Here is a 17247-nt window from a genome sequence, read left to right as displayed (position 1 = left end):
GGACCCTGGCCCCAGAGGTGGGTGCCAGAGACCCTGGACAGAGCAGGGAGCCCTGGGGGATTCCCAGTCCACAAACCAGAGGGAGATGGTAGTCGGGGACTGGCTAGGTTGTATGCTGGCCAAATGGAAATTAGGGACGGCCTCTTCACTGCACGCAAAGCCAGTGAAACCCCGTGGTGACCAATTTTTAAATGGATCTTTTGGGACGGGCTCCGCTCCTGGGGCCTTCAGCAGGGCCTGGGAGAGATGGGTCTTCAGGTGCCGGCCTGTGTCCACGATACAGATGCTCGCTGACGGGAGATGGAGGTTGTCATTGGGCCCTGGGCTCACTGGCAAAGGGGTTCTGAGCATAGACCACGTGCTGCTCTGGGCTGGGGGAGGCTGGGGGAGGCTGGGGGTGCCCCTGCTGTGGGGTGTCTCCAGTGCTGATGTCAGCACATGAACTTCTGGGCACATCCTACCTCTCCCAGGGGCCTCCTCCTCAAACACCCTCAGCCCCACCTCCACTCTGGCTCCCTGAAGCCATCTTCCACGGTCACCGTGCCACGCTGAAGGCCTAGCAGTGCGCTTACAACAAAACCCCAAACTTGCCTCCACCCTCTCTGTGCCTTCAAAAGCCACCCAGCTCTGTGCCTGCGCCCCGCCTTCCCGCACCTAGCTCCCCTCTGCTTGCCGAGCAGACCTTGGGCATCAGCAGCTAAAGGCGAGGTCGTCCGTATCTGATGTTCAGGGTGGTGGAGAGGGGTTTAGCTCCCCAAACAGCCCCAGCCCACGCCACGAAGTTTGGAAGTTGCTGCTAAACTTACTGCTACCAACGTGCTCTAATCTCCTGGCAATGTGCTTGTCACCCACCGCACAAGGCTCTTTGACGGTAATTTACGGAAAGGTCTGTGACCACCCTGCAGTGGGCATTTGTCGCCTGGTTGCCCACAGCCCCCTCCTCTCGGAGCTGACGTCCTGGGGCTGGCAGACAAACAGCGAAGAGGAGGCTCGGGCACGGGTGTCGTTTCCCAGGGGCCGGGCCGGGCACTGCGAGGTGCGCGTTCCAGCGAGGTCTGGTGAGCACAGGGGCAGGCCACGCACGCCGTCTGGTGCCTGGCGTGGCCAGCGTGGTGGAAGCAGGCCCACGGGTCCTGGAGGCCAGGTAAAGACTGGCCCTGGGTCGGAGTTAGGAAGCCTCCGTGGTGTCATGGGGCCATTCTGGCCACTGTGTGGACACCTTTGGGTAGCCAAGGCCCCAGGGGCTCCAACTGAGCTGGGAGCTCCCTGGACCCCACGCTCGCCTAGGGGAAGGTGTGGGTGCAGCCAGGGCTGCTGACTCAGGCCACTCTCCCGGGGCGGCTGTGCGTGCTGGGTGCTGGCAGTGGACACACAGGCTCCAGGCTTCTGGGCGATTCTGTGAGCTGCCCCACACCCCACCAACAACAATCTTTGAAGTTTAAGGTGAAAACCTACACACAGGGAGGATGACCGCAGGCAGCTAACACCTGGGTTTCCAAGGGTGGAGGGTGGCCTTGGTGACAGCTGTCACGCCGGCGCCCACAGGCCTGCACTCCTGGAGGGCTCTGCCCTAACCCCAGTTTATCGCAAGGGCTGCTGTGGGGGACACACACCGGCTTTTCAGAGCCATTCCACAGCCACCGCTGCGGCTCCCCGCACCACGGCCTCTGCTGCAGCCCCGCCCAGGCCCCCGCAGACCTCGAGGAGCCCCCGGCACAAAGGAAGACACACCAGACCCAGGCCGGGGGCTCCTCCCTGCACCCACGCAACCCCTGCCCCTTTTCAGCCCCACCTGGACAATTCTCAAGATGAGAAGTGCGAACGAGTGGGACTGACCCGTGGGACTGACCCCTTACGTTTCCCCGTCACAGTCTGGATGTCATCTGCACGGGCCGACAGGGGATGGGGCGCACCTCTAGAGCTGAGTCAACACTGAACCGTCCACAAAACAGGACAAAGAACTGTGTGAAGTTTCACCAGAAACCAGAAAGATGAACTTCAGGACACAACAAACGGAGTGCAATGTGGGCTCTACACAGGGAGTAACCCTGGAAGGTTCTAGAACAGTTCATTCTTCTCAAAGTGCCGGTAAATTCCTTGTTTGAATCTTAGAAACATGGCCGTTCAGCATTTCTACAACTGGAATGCCCAGAGATTAAGGACTGGCCGGGCACGGGAAGGGGTGGACCGGCAGGGACCAGCGCCTGGCCGGTGGCCACCGCCACCTCCCCCGCTCCTCTGGGACACTCCATGACAGACGATCCTTGGTGACAGGTCGGCTTGCTCCACTTTCAAAAGCCAGGTGGGGAAATTACGACTGCCAGACCCCATGATCCACAGCCGTGAGACCAGCACGTGTGGGCAAAGCCCCACGTGCTCCTGGAAGCAGAGGTCACAGCCACGTGAAGACCACCAGCCAACACGCAGGGCACCTCTTCACACAGGCGGCCGCCCAGGGCATGGCAAGCAACTGCGTGCCAGAAGCCTCCCTCCCTCCAAAGCTCGGAACGCCAGTCTGCAGCCCGCCAGCCCGGCAGGAGGTGAGCCCTTCGCGCACGGCCAGCAGGGAGCAGGCAGTGACCTGCGTGTAGGAACACACCCGCTCGGAAGGTGCCCACGACAAAATCCACTGGTCTTCAGTTGTCACTTCTTTCGTTAATTTTTTCGGTTATAGCCGGGTGCAAACGGGTCTGTCTACAGGCTTCACCTGATCAGTTTCCTTCTCTGTCATGGTCACACTGGACCTGGAAACCTGGCCTTCCACCTAGGGGACGGTGAACTGCTGCAGGGAATCGCCGTGTCACATCCCAGCCCCACCCACAGTGTGGGGACATGATTATTACCCATCACCACAGGCGGAACCTCAGCTCCTCCCCCACAGCAACCACCCCGTGTCCCCTGGTCTGTGGCTCAGGCGCATTTACCACCAGGGCTGTTTCGTGGCCTCTGGAAAAGGCAAAACCGCTCAGGACACTCCACCATAGAAGATTCGGCCGCAGCTGGTTACACCAAAGGCCCACTCAAGCCTGTATTCTACTCTTATGTACGTAAAAAAGTCACAAGCAAGGATGGCATTTCAAAATTAAGGCAGGATATTTAAGACAGGCAGGTCGTATGTGCAAGGAACTGTGGTCCCCACTGAACTCTCAAACTGTCCTGCAGAGTCACCCACCGCCGTGAAGAGCCACCGCGCTGCTGCCTGCAAGGGTGAGGCAAACGTCAGTGGCAAGTGCGTGCTGACATCCAGGACACGTGTCGGTGCCACGCAGGGAGAAGTGACCGGAAGGGCCGGAGTTCTGCTCTCTGGTACCTGGTGAGCACAGATGCGCACGGCCCCGGCACACTGCTGTCCCTCCACACGCCACACGCAGGCCCTGCAGTCGGCCTCAGTCCTTCGAGAGTGTCCTACAACCGCGTGGAGGTCCCGGCGGCCGGAGAGCACGGGCGCCACCCCAGAGTGGACCCCTGCAGTCATCTCCAGCCAGGGGCTCGAGGCGGTGGTGGAGGTCTGCGGTGTACGTAGTATTCCCCCTATTTTTGATATGTTAGGAAATTTTCGTAAGTAAAAAAAAAAAAAAAAGAAAAATTACTTAGGCTATTCCAATCAGCTTAAAATCATGCAGTGGGTAGCTCAAAAAGTTCTATTTCCTTTACAAAAAGGAGACTAGATTATGAACATAAGTGCCACAACCCTAGAGGACAGATGACAGATTTCAAACTAAACACACACAACTATACAGAGACACAATAAGAAAAGATCAGTGCTGTCGGCGTGGGGACAGATCAAAACCAAAGCATGAAGTCACATGAAACTAACTTGCTGCCGTCCTTCCAATTCTAACATACCAACTTTTCAGTGACAAAAAGTATTAGTATTTAATTCCTTGTTTGTATTAAAATATCCCATGAAACAAAAAAGGGCTTTCAGATGACCATTCTGAGAAACACGTGAAAACTTTTACTATCAAATTAAGAACAGGCAGCAAAAGCCACCCCTTCTGCACTCTCAGAAGATACCGGGGGGACATAAGGGGGGGTTGTATTCAGTGGACTGAGGGGCTGCAGAGCCAGGCGTGAACAGGAACCACCACAGGCTACGGTTTGAGACAGAATTTCAAATGACTCATGCTCACAATTCACAAAAAATCTGAAAAAACGAACATATTTCTGAAATAAAAACATACCTGTTGTAAAAAGTAACATGCATGTTATCAGGATAAAACATGTCAACAAAGCAAAAATGACTGAAGGCGATGACAACAGGCAGCTGTGTCAGCTGGCGGGTCTGGCAGGCGCCCACCCCACTAGAGATCCTACGTGTGCAACTCAACGTCTTCAGTCGCAGGGAAGAGACAGACCCCTCCACGCGTGACGCTATCCGTCTGTTCACGCGGAGCCTTGGCCGCACCAACCCAGAGGGGAACCTGCTCCACCACCCCAAGGATGTCGTGGTGTTTATCATAAAACGGGTAACATTCTTTCTGGAACTCCTGGTTCCGCAACTCTCCAAAACTAACAGCATACAGAAATAAGAAAATAAAACAATTATATGGCCTTACAAAAACTGCCCTCAACATATGCTGTCTACATGTTTTCAGATCACGCCTTCGCTGGACGGTGAGAACGTCTCGGCCTCCCCGAGGCACGAGCGGACTCAGTCTGCGGTTTCCATGCACACGGGGCCACCGCTCTCTAGTCGCAGGCCGTGGAGCCTTCGGTCCCTACCAGGCTCTGCCTTTTCTAGAACCTGCCACATTCGACTGGCAAATGTGTTAGTCCCCATGTGCTTTGCAATAATCCCACGCTTCAGAAAGACCCAGACCAGGGGTTACCTCACGACTCCATGCTGTCAGGGACACAGCACCAGAATATTCTCAAAGTTTATTTATTTCAAGGCACTTTCCACCAGAAAGCATAAAAAGAAATAAACTACCCTGTAAAACATAACCACATTTTATAAACACAACAGTGAGATACAAAATGAGACAAAGGAGAAAAACCAAATTATACTGAATATTTATTACCCCAAAGTGGCTTAATTTCATTTCCTTGCTGCAAAAACGAAGACTGCACAAAGGCGGCAAACAGCAAAGCGTGCAGACTCCCCGGGTTCCCAGCCCACTGACAGCACGAGGACAAACGCAGCCGGGTGAGGAAGACAAGAGCACCCGAGCCTTCCGAGTCCCACGGCGTCTGCCTCACGCTGGGTCCCCGCGCTGCCATGGAAGCTACTCACTGAACTGGCAGGTGAAATGCCAACACTGTACCGTGATCACTTAATAACATTCCGTGCACGTGACGGACCCCATTCACGGGTTTGCGGGTAACCCCTCAAGACGGGGCGCCCCACTGCTGCACATCTCATTCCCTCACCCTGGGAGTACGTCAGGTTGACGATGTATTAATTGTGCATGTAAACGATCTCACACACTAGCAACAGAAGACAATTGGCAAGATGCTGCCTTCTCTGGTGCTGTTCAAAAAACGTATTTTTACCTCTATCCCTCTTCTAGTACTTTTCTTCTAGCTTCAGTTGTGTTTAACCCATTAACTACCTGAAGATTAAAACTCCCTTTCTGTCTAACTTGTTTTTATCCTCAAGCCGCAGGAAATAACCCTGAAGGTGGCATCTGAAGGTGACTGCAGAGACAGCAGGGGTCAGACACGTCATTTTCAGGGTCAGGGAAGGGCCACCTCCCAGCACTCCATCCTCACCAAACCAAAAGGGCAGCCTAAGGGTCAGTCCACAGGCCAGAGTACTTTTATGACGATCGCAACAGTTTTATCTCTGAGCGTCCTACTGGGCCGTAGAAACACCGGGTAAAAGTAGACACTGCCAAAGTCCTGCCCACTGAACACGGAAGCACGGAGCTTGGGACACAACCACGCCGGGCTCCCAGCCAGAGGGAGAACGCACTGCCAGCCGGCCACCGTGCCACAGACACTCAACGGCCAACACTCAAGGGGTACAGGAGTGTGAGGGGACGGCCCCAGCAGAGGCGGACACCCCGACCAGTGCGGGCGCTGGCAGGCCGGCCCCACACCGCAGCCTGGCCCTGTCTGTGCGGCTGCCCCTGGCTGCGCGGTGAGTGGAGCAGCTTCCCCAGCTCAGCTGCCAGCAGGACAGTGCCCACCACTGTCCCCACAGGCCCCGCTGAGGGGTTGGCAGTGCTGTGGCCACCCACAAAACCTGCCCTTAGCGTTGCTTGAGTAGGTCACTTGCACCTGCCGGCCGCTGCAACACATCAAACACGTCTGCGCCCAGCTACGTGGCACGCACCTGTCGCCGACTGCACTGACCTGCCCGTGACCACGCCACACCGCGCCACTGCCTCCCGCCACCACTGGACACAAGGCTGCGAGTGAACAGAAGTGGGACCCCTGTAGAGCGGCTGACAACAGAGAGACGCTGGAGGATGATCTGCCCAGAGCCTCCTGCCCAGGCCCGGCCCCGCCCACCGAGGGCTGCCCCCCAGGCACACAGACAGGGCCAGCCAGCCTTGTCAGCCGCAGACACGAGACACCACCACTGACATCATCACAGGGGAAAGTACGCCCCGAAAACAAACAAAGCATCGTTTGAGAGGATGAGAACTTTTTAGAGGCCGTTTTGGTCATTCTTGAAATCAAAGAGAAACCTTTATTTTCAGCAAAACTGCCTAGAAGAGAAGGGTCACTGACCCACTATGAAGGAGTCTCTCACCACATACAGCACCAAAATATATATTTAAAAAATTAAAAAACACATGGCCCCGCCCTCTCACACACATCTCCCCAAAGCCACACAACCCAGACCGAAAGGGAAAAACAAATCAAACGCAACACCCTCACACACAAGTCATCTTTGAATTAGCATTTACAAATTTATAGATTCTTTCCTATGAAAAAACAAAAAGCCAAGGGTAAGGAAAGGAAAAACTCGTAGCTGAAGGCCCGACGAGACGCAGAAGGAGAAGACGTGCTGTCTGCCACGAGCCAGAGAGAGCAGGGTCGTGGTCTGTGCTGCTCACGCACTTTCGCTGGGAGGCCCGAGTCTGACTGACGTTCCTGACGCCGCAGCGCTCCCGGGCCCACCAGATCCTCCAGCAGCCAAAGTCCCAGGAGCTCCGGAAAAGCAAACTGCTATTGTCAAGGCTCGAGCATGGACCGCAGAGTCTGCGGCAGACTTCCAAACAGACAGCGCTTCACTGCGAGTTTTCCAGCGCTTAAAAGGCCATTTTTCCCTTTAAAAAAGATGCCGGGTCAAAAAAAAGGTACAAGGGGGGAAGAAAGAGCACTCTACTGCAGTAAGAATCTTCCAGTCGCAGACGCAGCGGAGGCGAGTCCTGTGCCGCAGGGGCGGTGCGGGCCCCGCGCAGGCTCTACTTGGGCTCCTCGATCACACCCTTGCTGAGGTCTGTCATTTTGGGATATTTTACTTTCTTCTGGTCCAGCTCATTCTGAGCCCAAAGTAGTAGTTTCAGTAATTTTGCCAGCTTGGGTGTTGACTCTCGGTTTTCATAATCTAGGACAGCTTGGTTAACTTCACTCCACACCTAGAAAATAAATACATCCAATAAAACCACCACACACAGAACACCAGCAAGAATAGCCTGTTAATAAAATGCATTTTATACTCTCGGAAACCTTTTTTATACAAGAAGCTTATTTCTTTAAACAAACATTAAACCCTTGACCGCGAGGCATGCTCAGGAGTGAAACACAGTTCTCGCCTGGGGGAGCTCACAGTCTGGTCGGCTGACGTCCCATCGGCTTCGATGGCAGGTAAGTGCAAGTGAGGCTCAAAGTGCTGAGGACTGTGGGAGGGAAAGGCCAGTGCAGCAGGTGACACAAGCTCCCTGCTAACAAGCCTCAAGTGGACCCTCAAGGACAGGTGGTCCTGCCACCACGGCGCAGGACAGAGCCCTAGAAGGAGCCCGTCAGGACGTGGTGAAAGAGAGACCCGGCTCCGGGGAGGCCGTGAGCTGGCATGTTGGGCCAGACACAAAAGTAGCAGTGAGAGAAAAGTTTCAGAATAAGGGATTTTAAATTTAAAAATATGTAGGACATCTGTTTCTAAGAGTCTCCAAATAAACAGGAAGAAGGTTAACTAAGGAAAATAAGCAAAGGGGGTTGAACACTCTCGGATAGTCACAAACTCTACTGTTCCTGGTTCAGTGAGATAAAAGCTGAAAAATTAAGGAAGAACCACCACCATCACACCATGGTGTCCCATGCGCGGATGTCCCCTGCCTCTCCTGCACACCACAAAGCCACGCGTGGACAGGGAGGACAGGGAGGCTGCCTGCACGGCCTCTACCTTCTGCCTCTGCATCATGTGCAGCAGGTCTCCGAAGGGCGACTCCTCGGGGCTGTCGAAGGCCAGCAGCGCCAGCGTGCGCTCCATCTCCGTCAGGCACTCCCTGCTCTCCTCGCCCTGCTCCGCCAGCTGCGTCTGCGCGAACTCCAGCGCCGCCTCCGTCTCACGCTGGCGGATCAGCTCGATCAAATGCTGCTGCTGGTCCACGGCAAAGACAGACAAGCTCAACCACACACCCAGGCCGCCAAGCCAGCAAGCTGGTGCTCGGTTTCAGGTAAAAGGGCATCTCAAGGAAACATGTTTACAGCATCTCTGAGTTACTACATTTGCATTTTAAAAGCAAAAAACAGCTTCTGGAATACATAAGATAGCAGTTAACTCAAACCCCTTCCCCACATAAAACAATATTTTATTAATGCAAATTAGCCTAGTTATTTCGGAATCATTGCAAATAGCCTTATCAAGCATCCACACCAGACTCCTCTGACACGTACCTGCAGATGAAAGTAAAGGTACCGGTTTGTGTCCAGGAGCTCTGGGTGGAGGCTGTTGATGGACGCGATGGCCTCCTGGATCTGGCCTTTCAGGATCATCTCCCGGATCTTGATCCTCTCGTCAAGAGTTTCCAGATCCACACTAGGTTCAATCCCAGATTCCATTCGAAACTTCTCCGCTGCTTCCTTGAAGCCCTCTGAAAATGAGAACCATCTTCACTACTAGGAAAGTGAGCGAAGAATTCACGCAAAGGCCTCGTGTCTCCAGAAAGCCCAATTGCCTCAGTTACGTAACCTCGGGTAGGAACAACACTTTCTTAGGACTTGGTACGAACATCTTGGTGATGTACAAGGTAACCCTCAAAATATAGAACACGAGAATTCGAGTACACTTCACCCCTTTCCACCCCGCCCAAAACTCTAACCAGTCAGCTAAAGAGGCCAGAAGGACTGCTGGCCCAGGTGCCGGTGTGGGCTCCTCTGACAAGGCTGAGGAGGCCTGAAGCTGCAGCTGTGGTCCCAGGTGAGGCAGAAATACTGGCTCTGCCTCCACAGCACAGCTGCACCTCCAGTGTGGGCTCTACCCACGGTGACCTCTCAGTGTGAGTCTGCAATTCCCTTCCACATCAAACCCAGCGTGTGCCTCCCCCTCCCCCAACTACAGGCCTAGGTTTCCTCACCACCTTCCAAAACCTTTCTTTTTTTTTTTTTTTAGACAGAGTCTTGCTCTGTTGCCCGGGCTAGAGTGCCGTGGCGTCAGCCTAGCTCACAGCAACCTCAAACTCCTGGACTCAAGCGATCCTCCTGCCTCAGCCTCCCAAGTAGCTGGGACTACAGGTATGTGCCACCATGCCCGGCTAATTTTTTCTCTATATATATTTTTTAGCTGTCCAAATCATTTCTTTCTATTTTTAGTAGAGACAGGGTCTCGTTCTTGCTCAGGCTGGTCTTGAACTCCTGACCTCAAGCGATCCTCCCGCCTCAGCCTCCCAGAGTGCTGGGATTAGCTGGGATTACAGGCGTGAGCCCCCGCGCCCGGCCTCCAAAACCTTTGTAAAAGAGATGAATTTGGGAGGGGAGACTGAAGACTATCAGGAGGGAGACCAACTTTCCATTTTATGTCTTTTGAAAACGTCTGGATTTTCTTTCCACATACAGCCCTGTCTCTCCTCCTCCCGTGTCAAGAGGGTCTGAGTGCAGCTTCCTGCGGCACTCCTGTTCCCCCCCCCCCACAGGCCGGTACACTTTACCAGACCGGCCAGAAGAGTTCAACTGCTTGGGCTTCAAATGTACTTCAGAACAGTCTTAACTATTGGGATTATCTACCTATAAAACTGTCAAAGGCCAAGAAACAGGTTTTTACCACAGGTCTCAGAGACCTGGAATGATTATCTCCTCTACAGAAAAGGTTATCTTTAACATGATAACTTAAAACTTTATCAACTTAGCATATGTTTTTATAACGTCTAAACACAACATAACTTTACCATCAATCTTCAGTGGTAAAGCACTATTTGTACAAAAAGGGAGAACTACATTTAAGTGGTAATACCCTTATTCAAGCCATTACCTGTGACCAGGTAGTTCATGATGAGACGATTCATGTCTGCTCTCTGGACATGTAAGTTATTGAGCTTTTCCATCCACTCATCTTTTGTGATTTCATCGGGTTTTTCTGCATAACTCATTCTGATTTATTTCTACAGGAAAAAAGTAATAGCTGAGGGAAGTGTTTAGATTCTCCACTGGAGAGTTATAAGAGAAAGAATTACATGCTATATGATGGCAAAAAATGTGGAAGCCACCTACCTAAATGTTCACTCAACAGCAGCAATAACAAAGGAACCGTGGCATACAGAACCACAATGGCATGTGCGAAAGCCCTTGGACAGACATATGTGTTTTAGAATTCAGGATGTCTCATGCTGTACAAAGATTATATGACACAATTTATCATACAAGAGCCTCACTGGGGTCTGGGGCAGCACCCCATAATCAGACACTATTTCTTCAGTGAAATAGGTGAGTACTTATAGTAAGTGCAATAGAGGCTATTAAAATTTACCATGTAAGGTTTTGCCACCAAGTATGTTAAAACAAAACCAAAAACTTTTGGTTTCAGAGATACTTGGATTTTAGCACTGCTGAGAAGGGACTGTGGTCACGTATGCACACAACAGAATTTAAGAAAGCAGTCAAATAAATGAACTCACACAATCACATGAATGACTCCCACAAACAATGCTGAATGAAAAAAGCAAGCTGCAGTAGAGGCCTGAGTGTGGCGTGAGTTTTGTAAAGAACAAGACAAACTAAATGATGTGTGCTTTAAGTAATAAATATGAACATGGAAAAACTGTTTTATTTTTTTAAATAAGGTCAGGAGGTGGTTACGGGTGGGAGGAGGGGCAGATGGCTGGGGCCACAGAGGCAGCTCTGCCAGTGCTGGGCCTGCCAGTGGGCTCCTGAGACAGGCAGTCAGCACACCACCGTCCACCTCGCTTTTACCCTTTGTTCCTGACATATACATCACAAAACAACGTATGTGCTAGATTGCTTCAATAAATTACAAAATTACAAGATGTCTGGTTTCCCAGCTGCCAGTGAGACGGATGTAGGGTGGTGAGAGCTGAGCAGCAGTCCAATAAGGAAACACCCAAGCGAGAGGACAGCAGCAGAAGAGACGGAGAAACACAGCCAGGCCAAGATGCGCTGGCCACAGACTCAGTGGTTACTGCTGGACTGAACATGGAGGGACAAAAGAAAGAGAACTGAGGACGGTTTTGAGCGTGAGAGGCCTTGGAGGATGGGGCCACAATCAGGAAAGCCTGGGAGAGGAACAGGTTTGAGGAGCAGGGCAGGTATGAGAGGACTGCCAGACATGCAGCTGGGCAGCACGCAGGCATCTGGATGACATCCTGAGCTTAGCGCTGGAAACATTAACTAGGGAAACATCTGGGGAAAAAGAGATATTTAAAGCCAAGAGTTCAGCAAGGATCACTTAGGGAGAGTAGATAGGGAATGTGAAGGGGGCGCATGGCCAAGTCCTCAGTTTCTTGGAGGGTACCAAACTTGGAGAGCCAGCAGGGATGGAGGCACCACCAAGGGAAACGTGCTGTGGAACAGCAGGTAAGGTAAAACCAAGAGATGTCATCACTCCAACACCCACCGCCTGTAGCTACAGTCAACTGTAAAGCTCATGAAGATCAAATTGTTATTCACAACAAGTAAAGGTAACTAGCAGCGATCTTCAAAGTCCCTTAGGAAAGGCACCTTTCCCTCGGGTTCCATTTGGCAGTCAGCAATCACACTAGTGCCACTCCCTGGCGGTAAGTGCGCTTATTAAAAGCAACAACTTTGGAGAACTGGCCTGTTCTGTTTTCTGTAGGAAGAACTCAGTAGTCTCAAACTCCAGCACTTAAATATTCAACAGAAACAAACAAATTCTGAAGACAACCAACATTTGCTTTCCAGGCAATAATTTACGTTCTCACCCGTTTCTGCTTTAAAGCAGAAAATTTTGTTTTAACGACAGTGTTATAAAAATCGTTCTCTTCACAGAGGCAGATGTACAAAGTTTCCAGTAACTACCACTGTTCCGGCTGGGGACGACCTCTGCCGCGAGAGCCCTCACTCCACACACCTTCCCTTCAAGCCTAGAAACCGAACCAACTCCAGGCACACGACGTGAGGCGCCAGTTCGGGCCGGGAGGAAAAAGGGCAGCTTGATTTGCAAATACACGGGCCGCCGCCGCCGCCGCCGCCCCCGGAGAAAAACGCGCGGAACTTCCGACGCCTGCTCGCACCTTTGACCCCCAACACCTCGCAGACAGGGGTCAGCCCGCCTGGGGCTGCCCTCGGTGGGCGGGGCGCACTCTGGGGCCGCCGATGTGTCCGCCCGGCCCCGGCCCCCACCGCCCGGCCCGGCCCGGCCCCGCGGAGACGCTCAGCCAGGCCTCCTGTGCCCGCCGCGGCCATCTTACCGTGCGGATCCCGCCTCCCGCGCTGCGCGGTCTGGGCGGCGGCGGCTCCGCGGCCGCTCCCGGAGCCGGGGAGGAGCGGCGGTGGCGGCGGGGACGCCCGGGCAGAGGGAGGCGGAGGCAGAAGCAGCGGCAGAGGCGGGGGCGGGGCGGGGAGCAGGAGGGCAGACACACCGACGGCCGCCCCCTCAACACCTCTCGCGAGATCTCAAGCCGGCAACCAATGAAGCCCTCCCGGGAGGGGGGCGGGGCGGGCGGCCGCCCGGAAGTGTAGGCTTCAGCTTCCGTCCTTGCGCAGAGCTCCCCTCGCGGCGCCCTCGTTCTACGGGTTGGCGCGAGAGTCAAAAGGCGTCGCCCGCCTCTGCGCAAAATGGCTGCCGCGGAGGCGTCGGAGTGCGGAAACCTTGCGCTGGGATCGCGACGTCTGGACTGAGTCGAGGCGAAGGTCCCAGCTCCTTTCTCGTTTGTGTGAGGCCACAGTGGATGGGGTGGGGCGAGGGAAAGGCGCCGGGTGCCCGTCGCCGCCCCTGAGGCGAGACGGGAGTCCCCTTCCTGCTGGCGGCCTGCCGAGGCTCGCGTCCCAAGGCCCAGGGAGGGGCCGGGCCGGGCGGGAGTTCACCTTTCTGTTCGTGGAAGTGAGTCCCGTGGGCTTGCTCCTCGAGTGTTACGGAGCGCGTCTTCGCTGGAGGCCGGATGAGAAATCAGAAGGGCCTGCCCTCAGGGCGCCTCCCGGGGCCGCGCCGGGGGTCTGCACGGCCCGGGGGCGCGAGGATGGGACAGAGGTGGCCACCGGCTGTGGGGCGCGCACCGGCGGCCGGCGGGCTCGGGACGGGGCCGGGGCACGCAGGGGACCTGGAGTGGCTCCAGGAGCGCCGGCTCGGGCCCTAAATGGACGTTTTCTTGTTTATTTGCTTATATTGCTTAGGACGAATGCAAACACCCATCTCTTGCAGCTATTTCGAGACGATTGCAGGGTCTCGTTTTTCCGTTGCTGGTGAGCAACGTTGAAAGAGTTGATAGCGCTTCGGGAAGAAGTGCTAGAATCCTTGAGGGGGCAGGCCCTGATTTCACCGGTGAGAAACTCACCGAACGGCTTTCTGAAGTTGAAGTCGGGGCTGAGATGGTTTCGTGTGGTTGTTTAAAAGTGAATTGAATAATGCCGGGCTTTTCCTCACAGAAAATAAGTCCAATTCGGCAAATAGGTTGCAAATGAGGACTGGATGTGGACTTTTTCCCTTAATTGGAAGAGCTAAATCTGCAGGTGCAAAGTTTTGACACACATCTGCTTAACCTGCAGATGTGTGCAGTACATGTCAGTAATGACTTCGTTTGCAACTACTAAGCCCTACGGGAAACAGTTTTTAGGTGTCAACGAAAAAGCGTGCAAGGGGAAGCAGGAGCAAAAGGCCTGAGTGCCAGGGCCCTAAGGAAATGGAACATTGCTCGGCGGGGCCTTCCTGTGGGTCATAGGCCAATGCCCCTCCTCCCAGCAGCCAGCCAGTTACCAAGTCCTACTTAACTCCATCTCCTTAATCCTGTCTAGAAGCTGACTCCATCCTGTTGTTTCCCACCTTCTTCCACCATAACACTGAGGTCATCTTTGCTTTTGGATTGCCAGGATGTTTTCCTAACTCATGTTCCTCCCAGAAGTCCTGCCAACTCCTCTCTGAAACCTACACAGCAGTCAGGGTGATCGCTCCCAAAGCCACCTCTCGTTGCCTCTGTCCTCCTCTTAGCACGCTTTGGGGACTCCCCAATTGCCTACATAAAGTTAGCCTAGCAAAGTGTCACCAATCCTTATTCTGACCTCTGCTCCAGCCACCCCACCATGTCACCAAGCTGTCTTATCTTTTGGCTCTCACAAGCTGGGCCCTGTGTGTAAAACACTTCCCTGCGCTAACTCCTACTCACCTACTCAACAGAGATGTGGCTTTCCTGGGGAATCTTCCCTACAAAGTTGGATTGAGTACCTCTCCTGTATGCTCACGTTGCATCCTGAACTATCCCTTTGTAGCTCTCAGCACACTGTCCCAAGTCGCTGATGCCTGAGAGGATGGCAAGATTCACCAGAGAAGTGTGAGCTTCCTGAGAGCTGGGACGGATCTGATTATGGCTGAAGCATCTAGTTCATAGTGGGAGTTTGATAAATATTTGTTGAGTAGATGAAGGGATGAGTGAATAACAATGAAGACCTTAAACTAAAAGCAGTAGTAGCAAAAACAGAAAAGGGGAGTTCTTCACTTCGAGGGAGAGAGCAGTCCTTGGTGACTGGCGGTCTGTAGGCGCTAACTGGAGAAGTCCAGGAGCTCAGATATGCGCCCTGGCTGATTGGGTGGCAGCACTACTGAGAATGATGGTGACGAGGGTGAAAGAAGGGGAGGAAAGGTGGCTTCATTGTGTGCCCTGCCGATCTGGAGATGCCTGTGCGGTGCACCTAAAGCTCAAGGAAGGATGAGGGCTGGACCGAAGAGTTGATTAACACAGTCTATTCAGAGAAAGGGCATGGTGGATTAAGTTCGACACCATTCGATAGTCACTGGTGACACAGCAAGAAGCTGAGTGACATAGTGGGAATGGAAGACGTTTGTTTGCCGTGAGAGGGGCGAGGTGAGACAACTAGTGTGACTAAGGCTTTCAGAAGCGATTAGGGCCACACAGCAGATGTGCAGAGAAATGAGCAGTGGGCTGGATCCCCCCAAACACTGTGGCAACAGGTGAGGGGGCTGAGGAGGAGCCCAGAGGGTCAAGGGTCATGTCTAGGCTTCTGGCTCGGGCCTTTGGGCTTATGGGATGAGCCCATTGTCTGAATAGGGAACACCAGAGAAGAGTCTGAATTGAGGGGGAGAGTCAGAAGTCATGAGCTCATTTCCAAACGCTTTAGATTTTGAGGTGCATCCAGTGCATCCAACTGGAGAGGCCAGGGGAGCAGGTAAATGGATGGACCCAGATCCAGGCAGAGATAAAGGTAACCACTGCCACGTGGGCATGAAGTCTCCATGGGGAGTGTAAGGAGAGAAGTGGAGGGGTGCAGCCCAGCTAGAGCCCTGAAGACCCCAGCATGCAGTGGCACCAAGGCTGCAGGGCAGGGACCAAGTTGACCAGTGTTGCAGCTGGTGGGCTCATTAACTGGTTGAGCTTCCTGACTGGATAGAGGTGGGCCCGTGGAAGAGGGAAGCCACTGGCCTGACATCACAGTTGGCCAGGGTCAGCAGCCAGGTTGTCAGAGCTTCTGCTGGTCTGCAGGGGTGGCAATGGCTTTGAACTTGAGAAGTTGTTTCATTTTGAAAGAGGGTAACAGTTCTTTAAAAGAGTGGTGCTAAAGGTATATTAGTCTTAAAACATTAATGAGTTTTTAAAAAGGGAAAAGTATTTTGAGAATAAAATAGAATGCTGCTTTTACTCAAATCCTAGAATTTCCAAAAACCAGGACATCAGCCATGTTCCACAAAACCACATTATTTTGGTGGATGTTTTTGTTTTCTCAAAACCCAAAAGCATAAAATCATACGCCCACACACACCCACCCAAACTGGAGCCTCCTGGCTTTCAAAGAGATTTGGTAAAACCTAATTTTTCGGGATTATTTATAAACCCATCAGTTGTTGCTGCTCAGAATCATTAGCACAAGTAGACAGGAAATACTTAGACTTCAATTTTCATAGACTAGCTTTCATGATGTTTTTTAAAAATTTCTTAGAGAAGACGTTAGAGTACGGAAGAATTTTATTTAGTTGTGCCACATATATTTTGATATCAAGTCTCTATGCCAACCCAGACACTAGGAAACATTGTTACCAGGGATTGTTTAATATGGTTGCCCTTCCCCTGCCTCTGTTCGCCTGATTTTATTTCCCTTTCTGGATTATACTAGCAAATCAGAAAGCACTGGATATCTTAAGTTTGGTTGGGTAAGAACAAGAGTAGTAGTATTTTTCTATTTATTTATTTTTTTAATTAATTTTTTTTTTTTTTTTTTGAGACTGTCTCACTCTGTTGCCCGGGCTAGAGTGCCGTGGCGTCGGCCTAGCTCACAGCAACCTCAAACTGCTGGGCTCAAGCGATCCTCCTGCCTCGGCCTCCCGAGTAGCTGGGACTACAGGCATGTGCCACCGCGCCTGGCCTATTTTTCTTGATTTTTTTTTTTTTTTCTTTTTTAAAAACCTTTAACTCCTGCTGAGGTTAAGACATAAACTGTCTCTAGCATACTGTAAACTGAAACAAATGTTGGGGGGGTGTAATACAGTCCTGCTGTCGCAGACCACCAGTAGGAGGGTCCAGACAGAGACTATTTTGAAGAGCAGTGGACCGGGTCAACACACTGTTTATGTACTAGTTCATATTGACTTTAGTTATGCCCTTAGGACCTGGCTGGTCGGATTTGATAGACACTTATTAGCTTGGGATTTGACCTTTTTTATTTAACAAAAATGTGTAAATTTATATGCACAAACATACATATGTGGACAGCTAGGTC

General features: G+C 52.5%; 2 protein-coding genes across 4 annotated transcripts in view; one reads left to right on the top strand and one right to left on the bottom strand.

Annotated features, from left to right (window-relative positions):
• Window positions 1-6592: 6592 nt before the first annotated feature.
• On the bottom strand, window positions 6593-12896 carry GID8 (GID complex subunit 8 homolog). 3 transcript variants are annotated; one of them, XM_069496629.1, is made up of 5 exons: window positions 12280-12553; window positions 10364-10493; window positions 8794-8990; window positions 8300-8497; window positions 6593-7535 (listed from the first exon to the last, which is right to left on the bottom strand). In XM_069496629.1, exons 2-5 carry the CDS (start codon window positions 10479-10481, stop codon window positions 7362-7364), a joined length of 687 nt encoding a protein of 228 aa, XP_069352730.1. In that variant the 5' UTR covers window positions 10482-10493; window positions 12280-12553; the 3' UTR covers window positions 6593-7361. The 3 variants fall into 3 exon arrangements, with proteins under 3 accessions (XP_069352730.1, XP_069352731.1, XP_069352729.1); XM_069496630.1 differs by having other exon boundaries at window positions 12288-12553; XM_069496628.1 differs by lacking the exon at window positions 12280-12553 and adding an exon at window positions 12777-12896 and having other exon boundaries at window positions 6594-7535.
• Window positions 12897-12972: 76 nt separating this feature from the next.
• The window catches only part of DIDO1 (death inducer-obliterator 1), a 56293-nt gene continuing 52018 nt past the window's right edge, over window positions 12973-17247 (top strand). Inside the window, exon 1 of the mRNA XM_069496625.1 lies at window positions 12973-13218. The gene's annotated coding sequence lies outside the window, so the exon portion shown is untranslated. The remainder of the gene's footprint in view (window positions 13219-17247) is intronic.

The sequence above is a fragment of the Eulemur rufifrons genome, chromosome 20, assembly GCF_041146395.1.
Source record: "Eulemur rufifrons isolate Redbay chromosome 20, OSU_ERuf_1, whole genome shotgun sequence".
NCBI classification, from domain to species: Eukaryota; Metazoa; Chordata; class Mammalia; order Primates; family Lemuridae; genus Eulemur; species Eulemur rufifrons.
The sequence above is the reverse complement of the archived record's forward strand: the minus strand, read 5'-3'. Positions and strand labels throughout refer to the sequence as shown.

Excerpts from the sequence above, each read along its gene's own strand:
- GID8 (XM_069496628.1), bottom strand. The coding sequence starts at position 10,481 with ATGAGTTATGCAGAAAAACCCGATGAAATCACAAAAGATGAGTGGATG. Across the intron at positions 8,991-10,363 it reads CATGAACTACCTGGTCACAG|AGGGCTTCAAGGAAGCAGCG; the intron begins GTAATGGCTTGA and ends TCTCATTTTCAG. Across the intron at positions 7,536-8,299 it reads ACATGATGCAGAGGCAGAAG|GTGTGGAGTGAAGTTAACCA; the intron begins GTAGAGGCCGTG and ends TTTATTTTCTAG.